Source organism: Coturnix japonica, chromosome 28 (assembly GCF_001577835.2).
Source record: "Coturnix japonica isolate 7356 chromosome 28, Coturnix japonica 2.1, whole genome shotgun sequence".
NCBI classification, from domain to species: domain Eukaryota; kingdom Metazoa; phylum Chordata; class Aves; order Galliformes; family Phasianidae; genus Coturnix; species Coturnix japonica.
The window spans coordinates 759,193-777,189 of NC_029543.1; the positions used below are offsets into that span (position 1 = coordinate 759,193).

The 17,997-nt window shown below is 59.3% G+C and overlaps 1 protein-coding gene across 1 annotated transcript; it reads left to right on the top strand.

Moving 5' to 3' along the window:
• Positions 1-3,856: 3,856 nt before the first annotated feature.
• On the top strand, positions 3,857-15,596 carry ZBTB7A (zinc finger and BTB domain containing 7A). The gene is made up of 3 exons (XM_015886698.2): positions 3,857-4,000; positions 11,559-12,763; positions 14,636-15,596. Exons 2-3 carry the CDS (start codon positions 11,574-11,576, stop codon positions 15,084-15,086), a joined length of 1,641 nt encoding a protein of 546 aa, XP_015742184.1. The 5' UTR covers positions 3,857-4,000; positions 11,559-11,573; the 3' UTR covers positions 15,087-15,596.
• The last annotated feature ends 2,401 nt before the right edge of the window (positions 15,597-17,997 follow it).

Genomic DNA, 17,997 nt, shown 5'->3' on the forward strand with positions numbered 1-17,997 from the left:
GGGCACAGAGGCTGTCAGCAGCGTGGGGGTCTGGGATGTAGGGCCCAGTGTAGGTGCTGGGGGGCACAGCGCCCTCCTTAGGGACCGTGTGATCTATAGGGCCGATTAAAGCCCCCCTGCCCTCCAGCTGCCCCCACACTGTGCCGGCCCAGCTCAGCGCCCCACAGCATGTATGGCTTTACAGAGAACATCACAAGTGTGGGGCGGGGGCAGAGTCCCGGGATGGTTCATTTATGGGCTGTGTGTGACCAGAGATGGAGCCCCTCCGGTACTGCCCATGCTTGTGTGCCTCAGTTTACCCCATCCCATCCCATCCCATCCCATCCCATCCCATTCCATCCCATCCCATCCCACCCCATCCCACCCCATCCCATCCCATCCCCAAATCCATCCCATCCCATCTCATCTCATCCCACCCCACTCCATCCCACCCATCCCATCCCATCCCACCCCATCCCCATCCCATCCCATCCCAATCCCATCCCATCCCATCCCATTCCATCCATCCCATCCGCATCCCATCCCACCCCATCCCACCCCATCCCATCCATCCCATCCCATCCCACCCCTCGCTGCCTCCCTTGCTCTGAAGGTTGGAAACTCCCCCGGCTGTGCCTGAGAACCAAATCCAGCCTGGGGATGGAGTGACTCAGTGCCTTTGTCTCAAAGGCAGTGATGTCATCTAACCCCTGAGAGCCTGCTGTCCCTCCCCAGCAGAGCCCAGGATGGGAACCTGCCGGCTCCAGCACCTCCGAGGCTCCTGGGCCAACCCTGTGCTTCATCAGCAGGGTGGGAGAGCCCAGTTTATCCCCACAGGCCCCACTGCACCCCACAAAGGCAGCAGCCCATGGCCTGGTGCTCTGTCCTCATCGAGCCCCCCAGCCCAGCACTCCTGTCCTCGCTTTGAGGCCACACAGCTCTGCTTCCACTGCTCCCCGTGCAGTGATGATGGTGGATGGGAGCAGGGTTGTCCTTCCAGGAGCAAATAGGGCCCGGGCTGAGCACAGGAGCTCCATGTCCTCCCCACTCTGCAGTGTTTGGGTTCACTATAGGGACGCAGCATGAAGCCTTTGCTCTTCCATGCACCCCAAGAGCAGCATCACACAGAGGATGCACTGATCCCAATTGCCATCCACATGGAGCAGCAAACAGCCCCAAACCTCGCTCCAGTTCCTCCACCATCAGCTCAGTCTGCAGCACCGGCAGCTCCAGGAACACACCGGGTTGCACTGGAGCTGCACTGGAGCTGCACTGGAGCTGCACTGGAGCTGCGTTACCGCTGCCCTCCTCGCCCCTTTGCAGCGTCGCACCTCCCGCAGCGCTCATTGCTGCCGCTCGTGGATCTCCCCACGCAGCCGTTCTCAGCCCTGCAATGGAAGCAGCCCATCACGCCCACCCGTGCTGCCATGTGACGGCCGGGCCGCCCTCCTGCTGTCACCGCATCTGCCTCTGTCACCATTTCCTGTCCTCCTGCGCTCAGCTCAGCCCTCCTTCCTTCTCCCCGACCCACCCCGGCTCCATCAGCGCCCGCAGCCAACGCAGCCCCGAGTCCTGCAGGGCTCCACTCGGGTCCTGCAGTTCTGTGTCCTTTGGGGCCGGTTCTGCTGCCCCTTTTTGTTTTGCATTTGATCATAAACAGCTGCAATGGGGTTCACGATGTGTCTAATGGATGTGTGCCCATAGTGGGGGCTTGGACCCAATGCAGAGCGTGCCATGGGGCTGCTGGTGCCATGGATGTCAGGGTCCCCAGTGCTGAGTGGCTGTGGGGCTGTGGGTTGCTTATGGGGCCAGGGGGTGCTTATGGGCTTGTAGAGCTGGTCATGGGTCCATTGGCTCAGTTATGGGTTTGTAGGGCCATGGGTCTGTAGGGTTGGTTGTGGGTTTGTAGGATTGGTTATGGGTCTGTGGAGATGGTTATGGGTTTGTAGGGCTGGTCATGGGTCCATTGGCTCAGTTATGGGTTTATAGGGTTGTGGGTCTGTAGGGTTGGTTATGGGACCGTAGGAATGGTTATGGATCGGTGGGGCTGGTTATGGGCTAGTAGGGTTGGTTATGGGTTTATAGGGCTGCTTATGGGTCTCTAGGGCCATGGGTTTGTAGGGCTGGTTATAGGTTTGTAGGGCTGTTCATGGGTTTGTAGGGCCATGGGTCTGTGGAGCTGGTTATGGGTTTATAGGGTTGGTTATGGCTTTGTAGGGCTGGTTATGGTTCTGTGGGGCTCCTCATGAGCTTGTATGGATTCTCATGGCTTTATAGGTCCAGTCATGGGTTTATAGGGTTGATCACGGCGTTTATCAACCTGGTTATGCATTTATAGGTCTGGTTGTGGATCTGTTGGTCTGCTTATGGGTTTATCAGCCCAGTTATGGGTTTATCAGCCCAGTTAGGGATTTATCAGTCTGCTTATGGGTTTATTGATCCAGTCATGGGTTTATCGGTCCAGTTATGGGTTATTGATCCAGTTCTGGTTGTATGGGGCTGGTCATGGGTTTATTGGGTCTGGTTATGGATTATCCATCTGCTCATGGGTTGAATGGTTGGGTCATGGGTTCCTTGCTTTGGGTTCCAGACTTTGGTCCTTGATGGATTTATTGGTCCAGTTATGGGTTTATCCATCTGGTCAAGGATTTATCGGTCCCATTGTTGGTTTATGGATCCAGTCATGGATTTCTAGGTCTGGTTATGGATACCTGAGAAATGATTGTGGTTCCTGGGAAAGAATATTTAATATTGGGACCCCAGGAGCCTCACGGGGCCCCCATCACAGTGGGGCTGGAGAATGGGTACCCCCATGTGTAGGCTCGGCCCATAGCAATGTATGGGGGTGGGTTTGGGGTGCCCCCACCCTGGGGAGGGCTTTGGGGTTACCCGGGGCAGTGCTGCTTTTCCGGAGTTGCTGCATGGGGGAAAATGAAAGCGGTGGGTGCTGGTGCGTGACAGGGCACAGATGGGGGGGGCTGGGGGGGCTCTGCTATAGCCCCCAGATAGATCAGCTCCTCACCCACGGGTGGGGTTGGGCCCCGCAGCCCCTCGGTGCTCACACAGCTGGGTGTCCCCAGCGCTGCCTCAGTTTCCCCATCAGCAACATGGGGGTGAAGGGTCCCGACCCCCCCCCCGTCTTCAAAACCCCCATGGGATCCCCCCAGACTAATGTGGGCACAGGGATGGGTGGTGAGAGCGGAGCCCCCCCCCCCCCGTGACCCCCAACCCCAGCAGAGGAGCAGAGTGGGATTATTTAAGGGGGGGCTGCCCTAGAGGGGGGGGGTCCGTTGGGGGGGTTCAGCAGCCACTTGGGGCTGTTTCTTCCTTTATTTATGGAACACGTACCTAAAGATTCTATACGTCCAGGTGACATTCCTGTGTCTATTCCTCTATTTCAGGGTTTTCTGCCCAATTTTGCCTCCCCAGGTGACACAGTGTGTGTGTGTGTGGGGATGGACAGGTGTTGGTGCGGTGAAGCCCTGCACGGAGCTGTTCACTCTGGAACCTAATGGTGGACCCTCATTCATGTGCTGGGGGGGGGGGTGCGTGTGGTTGGGGGGTCGTGGGGAACCTCCCCATTCCCTCGTGAGGACGGAGGGGACAAGGGGAGGGGACGGGCAGGGGGGAAAGCGAAGGGGGGGGGGTGACACGCGGGGGGCGGCTGAGGGGCCGGGCGGACACACGCACAGAACGGGGCGGGAGGAGAAGGAGCGGCCCCCCCCCCCAACATCAAGGTGCGGAGGGGAGGCAGGGAAGGGGGGTGTGGGGGTCCCCCAGCCTCAGCGCCGAGGGCGGCGCGGGGGGCGACGGCGGGCCCCCCCCCGGGGGGCCGGGGGGGCGGGCGGCGCGGCCCCTACACGACTGCGGGGCGCCCCGGCCGGAGCAGAAAGGAGCCGCAATACGGGGCCTCGTTGAGCAGCTCCCGCGGGGCGGCCACAGCTCCGCTCCGGCCCGCACGGCTACGGCCCGGCCCCGGATCCCGCTGCCCCCCCCGGTACTCGGACAGCGGCACGGCCCGGTTAATGGGGGGGATGGGGCTGAGTGAGGGGGGGGTCCGGGGTTAATGGGGTTAACTGGGGGGGGCGGTTAATGGGGGGGTGAGGGCTTTATACCGCCCCGCGTGGGTCCTCCCTGGCCCCCCCGCCGGGTTCCCCCGCTGCGCTGTGGCGCGTTGTGCTGGGCCGGGTGGGGGCGGGGTCCGCTGATGGGGGGGGGGGGGAAGGCCTGCGGTGCGTGTGGGAACGGGTGGGGGGGTGCGCCGCGCGGGGACTCCTGGGAGTTGTAGTTCTGTCCGCCCCGCCGGGCCGCAGGTGCAGGGGGGCGCGGACTACGGCTCCCGGCGTGCACCCCGCTCACGGCGAGTGGGAGGCGCGGTGATGGGCGGCGGGTGGAGCCAATCGGGGCGCGCCCTCCGCCCCTCCAGCCCCGCCCCACGTCGCCGCCCGGGGCCAATGGCGGCAGCGCGGGGTGCGGGGTGTTGGAGGGCAGCGCGGCCGGGCCGGGCGCTGGGGGCTGAACCGGGCCGCGCTTCCAGCCGCCCCCCCCGGCCCGACCCGGCCCATCCCGGTACAGCGGGGGCTCATCGGGGCCGGGCCGCGCTCAGCCCCGCGTTGTCCGGCCGTGCCCGCGGTGCAGGCCGCGCTGCCGGGGCCTCGCCGCCCCCCCCTCCCCTTACCGCCCCCCCCGCCCGGCCTCCTCCCGGCCTCCATTGGCGGCGCAGCCCGGGGAAGGGGTGGGGTCGTGGCCGCCGGCCAAGGCTCCCTGTGGGCCCCGCCGGCCGCGGTGGGAGGGAGGCGGAGGGGAGGGGGGGGGGCGGCGGTGGGGGCCGCTGGGTGGGGTCCCCCGGGGCCTCGGTGCCGCCCCGCACGGTGCCCACAAGGTCGCGGTGTTGGGGGGGTTGTTCGGGGCTGTTCGGCGCTACCGGCCGGATTCGGTTTCCTGGGGTTTTTCCACTCGGTTCCGTCCCCTCCTTCTCTCTCCCTCCCTCCGGCGCCCACCCCGCCACCCTCGGGGGGGGGTTGGGGGCTGCGAGCTGCCGGCCCGGCCCTGAGCGGGGGCTGGATGTGGTTGTGACACTGAGGTGCTGCCCTCGATGCTCTGAGCCCAGCCACAGGCTGAGCACGGAGCTCCATCCCCAGCCCTGGGTAGGGCTGAAGGTTAACGCTTCCTTCCACCCCCCCCCGGGCTGGGGGTGCTGCTGGGGCTGCCCGTGGTCGGGATGGTTGAGCTGCCCTCATTCACGTGCTCAGCCCGCGGTCACGGTTCTGATCCAGTCCTGCTTCCCACGGGGCGCAGCTCAGCTCCTCACTGTCCTCTGACTTCAGGGCCATCACTGCTTTGCATCATCCCAGCCCTTCAGACCATAACTCGTGATAGAAGCTCTTCGTGACATCCATAGAGCAGGTCTCGGCCTGGAATGGTTTCCAGCACTGCAGGCAGCTCTAAGGCCGTCCCGTGGTTGTTGGTGTCGCTGTTGTTGTTACTTTGCTGAAGGAAAAGTTGTTTCTCGTGGTCCTGATGGAGATCTGTGCTGTCCGGGCAACCGAGGTGGTTTGTCAGGCAGAGGGATGGATTGGCCTGAGATCTGCCGGGCTTTGCTGGAGATGCCGGGTCTCTTCCAAAGCAATAAAGTGAGAGGAATGGAGAGGTTTATTAGAGAGGAGCCGTTCTCGTTTCACATTCATTGTGGCCCCTGTTCTGGCTTGTCCTGGTGATGAGGAGGAGCCCAAACACAGCTGAGATGGGGGGATTTTTCCACCCGGTCCTGGTTGTGTCGGCCGTTCACAGAGGGTTTAATGGGGCTGAACCCAATGAAAGTCCCCCTTTGCTGCCTCTCGTTCTGCCTTCAGTTTAATGGCAGCCTGCTCTTGTTGCTCTCCCTGCCACGTTCTGGCCCTGGCCATGGCGGCCTGTTGGCCTCACGGAGCCGGGATGCTCCGAGCTGTGCCTTTATCTTGATTAAAAGTGGCACTCGAGGCCTTTTTCCCCAGTCTCAGGATGCTGCGTTTATTGAAAGAGAAGGTTTCAGTGACAATTAACCACCTCCTTGTTATCTGCTTTAGGTAAAGCAATAAACAGTCGCTCCTCGCTCCGCTCTCCGCCAGCCTTAACCTCAAGTGGAAGGGACCGGTTTCAATCTGTAATTAAAACCCTTTTGATGAACTCGATTCAGGGAGAGGTAGCGAGTCGCTGTCTGGGCTGCTCCCATCGTGCCCCTCTTTGCTTTGTGGTTTTATGGCTCCGTTCCTTACCTGGGAACGATGGGGACGTGGGGCAGAAGGAAATGGGGTCAGCGGGCGCCGTGCTGCTGCTGGAGCACCGGGGCTGTTTGGCTGCTGCTCCTCCAGCCCTGGAGCCGTATCATCTTCCCCCCTGTGCGGCGTTTCAGTTTCCCTGCCTGGCTCCTGGGGCAGAGCCTGAGCTCAGCTCTCATAGCAGGGCTGCAGGGCTGGGGGGGGTGCTGGACTCAGCCCTGAGCCGCAGCTCTGTGCTGGGTGAGGGGCTGGGGATGCCCTGGGTGGGCTGTGGGGAGGCAGTTTGCTGTGTGCGGATGGGAGCTGAGACGGTCGGCGGCCTCACTTAATGTGACAAGGCGTGAGAAACTGGAAACGGGTGCGAGCTGCCCTGAGCTGCAGGTGGGAGCCAAGGGCACGTTGGTGAGATGCACCGCGGATCCCCCGGCTCCGCAGCTTCACTTTGTGCCCCCCCCATAGAACACATGGAGGATGCAGTGCTGCTGGGCACAGCCCCCTGCAATGGGCTGCACTCCCCATAGCAGAACTTCTCCCTGCTGTGGGGGTTGGATCACAGCGCCCTGCTGGAGCATTGGCTGCTGAGCAGTTGGGATGTTCACCTGCTGCTCTGCCCCTCTGCCACTTCTACCTTGACCCCCCCAGCCCCAGCATTGCTCTGAATGCCCGCACATCCCCCTGCATTTCCCATTGGCAAACTGCAAACCAGCCAGTCCATCTCCGGGGTGTTTTGTGCCCTGCTTGGTTTGTTTGCTCAGTGCCTCCCCAGCACAGAGCTGGGTCTGTGCCGAGCGTGGGCTTGTAGCTACAGGTCGTGGCTGCAGCAGCCTCGTGCCCCAACAGGCAGCTGCGTGCAGTTCTCCCTCCGAAGCCACGCTGCCCTCTTGTGCGCTGCGGGAAGCGGTGGAGCAGCGTGAGATGCACTGGAACAGGTTGCCCAAGGAGGCTGTGGGTGCCCCATCCCTGCAGGCTGGATGTGGCTCTGGGCAGCCTGGGCTGCTGGTTGGTGACCCTGCACACAGCAGGGGGTTGGAACTGGGTGAGCATTATTATATACCCAGACTGTATGGCAGGGGGTTGTGGGCTGATGCTCAGTTCCACCCCTTCGCGTGCTCTGTCCCTCAGCAGCTGCACAGGGCTCGGTGCTGGGGGATGTTTCAGTTCTTTTTTTCAGGGCTGAACTCTCTGCAGTGCAGCACAGTGTGTCCCCAGCACCCCCAGCTTGGTGGGGCAGAGAAACCCTCCCCCCTATTTGACCACCCGGTGCTGTCAGGAGGAGCAGCGTGGCTGAGCACCCGGTGGGCTGCAGGATCTCCATGTGGTTTCATGGGGAGCTGAGACGTGCTGTGCCTACATTGGGGTTCCAGACCCAGTCTGGTGGGTGCTCCATCCCACATGATGCAGTGCAGGCGATGGAGGCTCTCAGTATGGGATCCCAGCAGCACGGCGTGGTTTGGGTTGGAAGGGCCCTTAAAGCCCACGTGGTCCCGATGCTGGGTGCTGGGACCACCCCTCGGACCCATTCCTCCACGGGCTCCAGCGGAGGCGCATTCCTACTGGATTAAATATGGTCTCTGATGACAAAGGAGAAAATTGGCAAGGAGGTCTGGGTGGAGCAACCAGTTGAAGCTAACCTTGCAACATAGGAGAAGCGTTAACATGGCCTCGTTGTGGCTGTCGGTGGTGCAAATGGCCGCGTGCTGCCTTGCTGTGGGACTGCTCCTTACCATGGGCTTGGTGTGGGGCTGGGCTGGAGCCTGGTGTGACCCACTGACAGGCAGCAGGCCCCATGGGTGTCCATGGTCTGGGATGGGGCTCCTTGTGTGGTGCTGGCACCTCACCGCCCTCCAAGCACAGGGTTCCTCATTGACAGTGGCCCCATATCTCCTCTTGTTTGGGATCCTACGAGGCTCTGGGTGGTTCTCAGCGCTCTGCTGCCTTCTGTGCTGCTGTGACTTCTCCCTGTTCTGGTTCTGTTGTGCTGGCGTTGTGTTGTGGGTTGGGGTGGAGGTGCTGAGTGGGGCAGCATAGACTCATAGGATCGCAAGGTCAGAAAGGGTCTATAAGATCATCTCATCCAACCATCCTCCCATCACCATTGCTACCACAAGCACTAAGCCGTGTCCCATAGCTGGCCCCATCCTCACTCATCCTTCCCATGCTCATGTGACAGAAGAATCCTCCTCTGTCCCATCCCTTCTCCTCTGGGCATCACATGGCAGGCGCTTCCATTTGTTTGGGGGGGAGCAGGAAGCCTTTTTCATCCCTGTATGCTTTATGGCAGCATCCCTTATGGCCTCCTGGAGGGCTCCCAGCCATGGCAGCACCCGGCTCCAATGGCAGCACATCACAACATCTCCCACTGCTCGTTCCTGTTTGGAGCCCATCCCCATACCCTGCTCCATGCCAACCGACGTGGGGTTGTGCTGCTCTTCTCCCCGCGGTGAGAGCTGGGAGTGTCGGGTGTTAGTATGATTATAAAGGGCTCTGTTGGGTTTGCCCGAGGTGCAGGGGCTGCTGAATCACACCCCAAACCTGTCCATCCGGCAGCGGTGATGCAGCGCGTGTGTCACCTGCACGGCTCAGTGCCGGTGGTCGCACACCCACAGCACCCAAACAAAGCACAGCGTTGGGGTTTCTGCATCCTCAGGGGGTGGATGAGGCTCCTCCAGCCCCACTTGGATGCTCTGCCAAAGATATCAGCCCTCTGAGCGAGCACAGGATGCAGCTGCCCTCGGTTAGGAAATGGCTGATGGGGGGGGGGGTTGCACTCAGCCCATGGGGAGCAGCTCCCAGCACTGCATGGGGAGTCCTTTCAATGGCAATGAAAGCCCATTTTCTCTGCTGTTTGTGGCCCCGAAGGTTCTCCCGACACCCACTGAGTTCTGAGTTCCATCCCTTGGGATCAGCACATGGCTGCGGTTGGGGGATCCGTGGGGTTCAGGGGGGAGTTCCCTGTGCAGGTGTGGAGCAGGGCTGTGCTGTGCTGTGCTGGGCTTCCCCTGCAGGCAGGAGGGAGAGGCAAACCTCCCCGGCAGGTCGGACCTGGCAGCATTGAGGGCAGCCCGGGCTGCTTTGCTTACCTGGTACAGGTGTGAGTTTGAGTGCGTGGAAATGGAGGCGGTTGTTGCTGTAGCTGGAGGGGGAAAAGCAGCTGGTTTAGTTTTGACATCAGGTCACGGGATGCTGAGGAGGGTTGTTCCCAAAGCGTCTCCTCCAATGCTCTGCCCCAGCTGTGCTGTCTGGGTGGCATAGAAGGGATTTCTTGTTGTGTTATTGAAATAGGGGTATTTTGGGGGGGAGGAGCAAGGGGGCAAAACAGCATCAGCACTTTCTTGTTCCAGCCACGCGTTAGTTCCTGTGGAAGCTCAGGGTCTCCACCTCAGCAGCTCCCATCTGCTTGGCAGGTCCACATAATTTGGATAGTTTAGCTCTAAACCGCCGACAGCGCATTCCTGCTCGGGAGCAGCAGAATTGTAATGGCACCACGGAGGAGCTGCAGCAGCACAGCAGCATTTTCTCCCCTTCCCCGGCGGGCACAGCCCTGCCCTGCTGCCATAACCCCCCCATGCTCCGTGCTGGGGGCTGCAGGGTGCTCTGCCTGCAGGTCCGGCCTCGTGGCTGGGAGGAGGAGAGGGCAGCCGGGGTGATGGCTCCCGGAGTGCACATGGAGAGACAAGGGCTGGCATTGTGTGACCTATAATAGGGGTGAGCTGTTCATAGGGGGGGAAAAAAATGCCCATTCCTTCAGTTGGTGCTGAGGGAGAAGGCGATGTTTGGGCCTTGGGCAGCAAACTGCTGCCTCTTTTTAGCTTGTTCTTTAATAGCGACATTATTGCACTGATCCCCTCCCGGCACGCAGCAGCTCTTGGAGGGTGCTGAGATTTGTTTTGCCCCACGTGGGTGGATGCAGAGCTGCTGTTCTGCCATCGTGTTGGGCTCTGGGTGCAGCACAGCCCCATCCTTGGGTCACATCCCTGCTGGGGAGCTTGGAGGAGAGCTCTGGCATTGCTGCACAGCTCCTCTTCCCAAGCGGCCGTATTTCAGGCTGGCAGCCCCCATTGGGTCGCATGGCAGGGCGCAGTGCTGGCAGCCAAAGCGCAGCCGCTTTGGGGTGAAATGTGGCAGCAGAGACACACAGTCTGGGACAGCCATGCTCTGTGTGGGGGAGGAAGGAGCCGCCTGGAGATGGAGGGCAGGGGCTGCAGCTCCCCACCATGGCCCAGTTCTTGGCCCTGTTCTCCCAGTGGGGCGGTCACTGGTCACCACTCCATCACCTCTCCATGTGTGTCACCCAGCGCTGTTGGACACCACCTCGCTGCTCCTCGTGCCCAGCATTGCTCTCAGCTGTGCTGGTTTTTGGTTCTGCTTTTCAGGCCTGGAAGGGTGGGAGGTCCCGTGTCGTGTCATACATCCTCTGGTTGGGGTCCCCAGAAGGGAGCAGGGTGGGGTTTATGGTGCTATTGGGAGGGTGGGCTCCACCCGGGGTGGCTGCGTTGCCCCCTCCCCATCTCAGCTGCCATCTCTCCGACCGCAGGCGGACACACAAAGGCTGTGTTGTGTGAGGAGAATGAGCAGCCACTTCCCCTGCCAGCCCTGGCCGGTCGCGTGACCCCATAACCATTCCCACACCATCCGCCTTCTCCTCCCAGCCCCCTGCCCAGCATGGGGGTCTCTTCCCCAGCACAGCCCCCTGCCCCGCTCATACAGTCCATCGTGTCCCCAGAGCTGGGTGCTGCCACCACAAAGCCCAAATCCTCCTTGGAGGTGGAGGGGCCCCCTCTGAGGCCTGTTGTCTGGAGGGGAAGGGGACAGAAGTGCAGCTCAGAGCCCCAGTGGCTGAGGTTTGGGGTTCCACCTGGACCCTGGTAGCTGTGGGGTGACTGCTCTCAGCCCCTGGGCAGCTGCTCCCCCTCCAAGCCAGCACCTCTCCTTCTGAATAACCCACAGACCGCAGGCCATGAGTGGCTGTGGGGTTGGGGAGTGGACTGGGAGGAAGCATTGTGTCCAATTGACAGACCCAGGGGGTGTGAGGTGTTGGGCTGGCAGGGTTGGCTCTTTCTGTTGGGTTCCATTGTGTCTCACCTTGGGGTGATGGAGAGCATCCCTTTGGGAGCAGCGTGCTGTTGGGTTCTTCAGCTGTTGGAGGGGTTGGGTGTTGTCCTATGGATGTGGTTTAACGGGGGAACACTGGTGGTGGTTGGACTGAACGGCCATAGAGGTCTTCCCTGACGTTGGTGATGCTATGATCCAACAAACAAAGTGGATCCATTTCTTCATCTGTGCTGAAACATCTGTAAGTCACTGCATTTCTTCTCTCCGCAGCCTTTCGCATCCACGATGGCGGGCGGCGTGGACGGCCCCATAGGGATCCCATTCCCCGATCACAGCAGCGACATCCTCAGCAGTCTGAACGAGCAGAGAAACAACGGGCTGTTGTGCGACGTGGTCATCTTGGTGGAAGGCCAGGAGTTCCCCACCCACCGCTCCGTCCTGGCGGCCTGCAGCCAGTACTTCAAGAAGCTCTTCACCTCAGGGTTAGTGGTGGACCAGCAAAACGTGTATGAGATTGACTTTGTGAGCGCCGACGCCTTGTCGGCTCTGCTGGAGTTCGCCTACACCGCGACCCTCACAGTCAGCACTTCCAACGTCAACGACATCCTCAACGCCGCCAAACTGCTGGAGATCCCGGCGGTGAGGGATGTTTGCACGGATCTCCTGGACAGGAAGATTCTGGCCAAAAATGACCAGATGGATTTAGTAGATCAAATTGATCAGAGGAACCATCTCAGAGCAAAAGAGTACCTGGAGTTCTTCCAGAGCAACCCCGTCAATGGCCACCAAGGCAGCTTTCCGTGGACCAACCCGGAGTTGAGAGACCTTCAGAGACTCAACTTCCGAGGCCAAGAGGATGAGGAGGAGCCGGACAGCAACGGCTTGGACTTCTATTCACAAGCCTCCCTCAACGAAAGACCAAAGGCGAATGACTGTGATCCCGACAGCAACCCGGCCATGTGGCTGGACAGAGAGGAGGAGGAGGCGGCGGCCGCCCCCGGCTCCTTGTTCTCACCTTCTCAGAATGGACATTACAGCAGCCGGGGCCTGGGGACACCAGGAGAAGAGGAGGTGGCTCCTGGGGCCGCCCTGGACCAGCAGGATGCGGGTGACTCCCCCAGCTTCATCCCCACCGGGGACACGGAGGACGACGCCAGGGATATGGATGGGTTGGCCGCCAGCGTCCTGCAGCAGGTGATCAACTCGGTGGGGAGGCAGCAGCTTGGGGACGACGAGCGGAAGGACGATGATGGAGTGGTGGATTATTACTTGAAATACTTTGGCAGTTCGAACGAGAGCGACGTGTATCCGTCCTGGTCCCAAAAGGTGGAGAAGAAGATCAGGGCAAAAGCATTCCAAAAGTGCCCCATCTGTGCTAAAGTGATCCAGGGGGCTGGCAAGCTGCCGCGCCACATCCGCACCCACACCGGCGAGAAGCCCTACGAGTGCAACATCTGCAACGTGCGCTTCACCAGGTAAGGTGTGAGCCCTGTGTGCTGGGATGGGATGGTTCCACCCCAATGGGGAAGCTGGAAGGCGTTCAGAGATGTCTCTGTCTGATGATGGAAGTGGTGGCGGCCTCTCCGGGCGGCTGGGGATGGGTTTGTGCCCACCTGGCTTCACACCGAGCCCGCAGCTCCTTGGGCACCGCTTCCATCTGGTGACCTGCTGGGGGATCACTGGGTGAAGGGCTGTGCTTGGGGTTCCTTTGGTTGTCCCAGGCCTTCCAGCATCTCCTCTTTTCACTCCTGGCATCCTCCATTGCCTGGCTGAGGGCGGGGGGTTCCGTGCTGTGCCAGGAGATGTGTGGGCTGCAGGAGGAGCAGCCAATGGCCCAGCCTGCCCTGCTCTGCTCACTGCTCACCTCCTCAATGTCTGGGCAGGACGGAGCTGCTTCCAGCGATGGGGGCCATTCCCTGCAGACCTCATGGGCTGGAGCAGGTGGCTGCAGGATGTGGGGCCTTGTCCCCTCTGCACCCCAAGAGCCACACAGGGCCGCACCCGGATGGCTGGGGACCCACGTGTGATAGCTGAGGAATGCAGATAATGGCGGGGCGGGATGCCAGCCCTGCAGCACGGCTCGCTGCCCTGCCAACCTCCACCGCCCTGCCCACGCGGGGGGGTCCGGGGCTGCTGCACTTTGTGTGCCCGCACCCAGGTTCCGGCTGCCACACCTGAGTGGTTCAAGGTCCTCGTGTTCCCCCCCCCCCAGCCTCCCCACCCTGGGGTTGTGGCCTCCTGGAAGTGCCACGAGGGCACAGAGTGGGGGCTGTGCAGTGGGGAGGGGGTGGGGTTTGTTTGGGGGTTTGAGGAGCTGATGGCATTACTGCTGTGGTTCTGTCCGCTGCCTTCATCCCATTGCCCTCACCTCCCTCACCCTCCTCCCTTCCCCCCATGACCTTCCCCATCGTGTCTTTACCCTTCTGCCGCCCTCCATGCTGCCCACCAGCTCACAGGAGGCACTGGCTCATTTACAAGCAGAAATGTGGGTGGAAGCTGAGCCCTCAGCCCAGCCTGAGCGAGGCCATAACACAGTGAGGCCATAACACAGTGAGGCCATAACAGAGTGAGGCCATAACACAGCGAGGCCATAACACATTGGGATCCTATTGGTGTCAAGCTAAAATACATCCTCCTGCACTGCCCCCAACGTGTGGGAGGCCGTGTTTGGCCTCACGGAGCCCCATTGGGCGCAGTCTGAAGCAGCCCAGCCCCAAATCATCCGGATTTCCCTTCCAGTGTTGCTCTTCTCCCCTCTCCATTCATCCTCCTCTGTCACACTGCAAACCCCCTCCTGCCCTTCATGGGATGGGGGGCTGTGCTGGGAGGGGAGCAGTGAGCTCCGACATGGGGTAGAGGTGCAGGGATGTTGTGCCGGGGGGGAACACGGAGCTGTGCCTGCTGGGTGGGGACGAATCGCCCACAGCTTTGTGCTGATTTTTACTCACTTTGCTTCCTGGTTCCTCTGCCCGGATGGGGAGGAGCTGCTCTGCTGGTCCTTTAGAAGAGAAGCGGAAGGGTTTGAGCAGAATTAAACCTGGAGATCCGTGTTGTTTGCTCTCAGCTCCCTGTGAGAGCCGCGTTAGGACCGGCTGCATCTTGGAGCTTTCCATCCTTCCCTCCATGCCAGGACAACTCCTGGCCCCGCAGAGTCCTCTAGCTCATGGTGGCGGGGGGTGGGTTCATGCTGACCCCCATCTTGCTATGCTGGCACTGCTCTGCTCACTGCCTTACTCTGGGAACAAGCAACAGTCCTGGCTCCGTGACAGTGAGGAGGAGGATGATGCTGAGGAGGAGGAAGGCCGTCCCCACTCGCTGACCGCCCCGTGTCCTTTCTCTCCGCGCAGGCAGGACAAGCTGAAGGTCCACATGCGGAAACACACGGGGGAGAAGCCCTACTTGTGCCAGCAGTGCGGAGCCGCCTTCGCTCACAACTACGACTTGAAGAACCACATGCGTGTGCACACCGGCCTGCGGCCCTACCAGTGCGAGAGCTGCTTCAAGACTTTCGTCCGCTCTGACCACTTGCACAGGCACCTTAAAAAGGATGGCTGCAACGGCATCCCGTCCCGGAGGGGCCGCCGGCCGCGGGTGAGAGATGCCGGGGGGCTGCCCAACCCCACGGGGAACCCGGAGGATGGAGGATTTCAAGGAGGTGGTGGGGAGAGTCAGGAATCAGAGGACACCGTGCAGGGGAACGGCCAAGAGCAGCACTTTGAGGATAGTTCTACTACCGAAGCGTCGGGATTGAATGTAGCAGGAGGGTCGGCCGATGGCAACGTGCCGGGACTCTCCTAAACCAAAACAAAAAACAAACCCAACCAAGCGGCAAACCACCACGACCCACACGAGGAGAGGTGGCACCACGTCTAGTCAGTCCTTTCTCTTCCCGTTTCCTCTTGCAAGGTGTTTCTCCCCCCTCCTCCCCCCCCCCCCACCCCCTTCCTTCCAAACCCCCCCCCCCAACCAGTTTTTGGTTTGTTTTCTAAAGGAAAAAACAACAAAAAAGAAACAAGAAATAGGTTTTATGGACGCCGTTTCCAACCTCCCCATGGCAGGCAGGGCTCCCCCCCCCCCTTCAAAGTGCTGGTGGGCCGGGCAGGCGCGGGGCTGGGATGGAAAGAGAGCATGGAAAGGAGCTTCCATGTAAAACCCAAAGCTTTATTTTGTGTCCCAGCAGACGTTAAAGAGAGAAAGAAAAAACACAAAAAACAATGCCCCCCCCCCCCCAAATATCTATCTATGTATCTATCTATTATTTCAGAGAGATATCTATTTAAAAAAGAAAAAAAGTTAAAAAAAAAAAAACATTAAAAAATATATATATATAAGAGGAAAAAAAAATGCAAAAATAAGAGACGTTTTAGTAAAGGAAAAAGGAAAAAAAAGACAAAAAAAAAAAAAGGCCAAGAGTGAAAAGGGGTCTTGGAAAGGGGGGGTGGGGGGGGAGGGGTGCACGCGGTTGCGCTCGGGGCGGAGAGGAGCGGGCCCACCTTCCCCACCCCCAACCCCGACCCCCCCCCTCTGCCTGCAGAGCTGAAGGGAGGTGCTGGGCTGCAGTGTGGGATTGGGATCGGGTTGGTTTTGGATCGGCCCCCCCCTCTTTTCACACCCCCCCCAACCCGGCGCAGCTCCGGGCGATGCGGACCCTTGGGATGATGCGTTTTGCACGGGGATCTCACGGCGTGCGGCCCTGAACCACAAGGGTGGTTCTAAGCTCCTTAACCCAAAGTCTGTTCCCCCCTTAGCCCTCATTCCAGCACCCCCCGACCCCCCCATAGCACCCAGGAACCCTCAGGAATAACGCCCAGCCCGGGGCTGCGGTGCGGCCGGGCCGGGGCTGCCCCTGCCCCATATTTTTAGGCACTCGGTCAGAGCTGCAGTGTTCCCGCACAGCCAGAAAGCACCTAAAAATGGCAGATTCCTTTTAAAAAAGGTTATTTGAGGTCTCTCTTAAAGGGGAAGGAGGGTTTTGGCAGGAGGAGATGGGAGGGGCGAAGGCTGCGGCCGTGGTGGCTTTAAGGCTGCTCAGCGCTGCTCTGCGTCACCCTATGGCCGCCGTTCTGCACGGTCACTGCAGCCCGCTGCCGTTTTGGGGGCACCTTTCTCAGGGATGCAGGCCTGTCCCCAAAGGGATGAAGCCCTGTCCCCAAAGGGACACAGCTCTGTTTGCAAAGGAGCGCGGCTCTGTCCTAAAATGGACAAAGCCCTGTCCCCAAAGGGGCGCAGCTCTGTCCTCCAAAAGACGCAGCCCCATTCCCATAGGGATGCAGCCCCATTCCGAAAGGGACACAGCTCTGTCCCCAAAGGGATACAACCCTGTCCCCAACAAGATGCAGCCCCATCCCCGGAGGGACACAGCTCTGTGCGCAATGGGATGCAGCTTTGTCCCCAAAAGGGACGCGATGCTTTCCCCATAGGAGTGAAGCTGTGTCCCCAAAATGATGCAGCCCCAACCCCAAACGGACTCAGCTTTGTCTGAAGAGGGGCATAGCCCTGTCCCCAAAGGTCCACAGTGCTGTCCCCAAAGGGATGCAGCTCCATCCCCAAAGGGATGATGCCCTGTCCCCAAAAGGACAAAGCCCCGTCCCCAAAGGGACGCAGCTCTGTCCTTCAAAGGATGCAGCCCCGTCCCCAAAAGACACAGCTGTGTCCCCATAAAGCTGCAGCCCCATCCCCAAAGCCTTGTCCCCAAGCTCTGCCTGGAAAGGAACGCAGCTTTATCTCCCCAGAGAGATGCAGCCCCGTCCCTAAATGGACGCAGCTCTGTCCCCAAAGAGATGCAGCCCTGTCCCCAAAGGGACACAATGCTGTCCCCAAAGGGACGATGACGGATGCGGGTGCGCCGTGCGTACCCCGTCCACACAGAGGGCGATAGGAAGGCACCTTTCAGCCGTTCACCTGTTTTCTAAATGCACATTTTGAGATGCTTAAAAAAAAAAAAAAAAAAGAGATTGGAGTCCTTTTCTTTGGAAAGCACTTTTTTTGGTTAAAGATTCTTTTTTCTTCTTTTGGGGTTTATTTTTTTTTGGGGGGGGGGGTGGCCTTTATTTTTCTGTTGTTGTTTTGGGTTTGTTTGGTTATTTTTTCCTCGCCCTTTTGGTGTTCGTTTTTACTCTCAAAGCCAGAGCAGGTCGGGCCGAATGTATTTTGGAGAGGGAGTGAGAGGGGAGCGTGTGCTGGGGGGGGGGGGGAGGGATGGGGAGAGATGGATGTTTATTTAATGCAGAAAAAGACAAAAAAAGCAATAAAAAGTATATATATATATTAAAAAGAAAAACCATTATTAAAAATAATAATAATAATAAAAAACATAAAAAAACACAAAAAAAACAAAACAAAACAAAGAAGTCTTAGCACTTTGCGATGGAACGGGTACTTCGAGATCACTTTATCTTAATTTAACGAAACAAAAAAGCAAAAGCAAACCATGTTTACAAGGCGAAACCAACTTCTACGGAAAGAAAAAAAAAATATTATTAAAAAAAAATAAAAATAGAATCCTAAATTTATTTTTGTAAGAAAAAAGAGAAAAAAAAAACCATGTGTATATATATATAGATATCTCTATATATTTAAAAAAAGGAAGAAAACCAACAACAACAGCAACAAATAAACCCGACGTAGGCAGAATCCGAGTTGTATTTCGTGGAGTAATAAAGGCTGAAAGGTGCTCGCTGGGTTCTGGTTCCGCCCCAAGAACGGACCC

Coding starts and splice junctions, on each gene's coding strand:
- ZBTB7A (XM_015886698.2), top strand. CDS start 11,574: ATGGCGGGCGGCGTGGACGGCCCCATAGGGATCCCATTCCCCGATCAC. Junction 12,764..14,635: donor TGCAACGTGCGCTTCACCAG/GTAAGGTGTGAG, acceptor CTCTCCGCGCAG/GCAGGACAAGCTGAAGGTCC.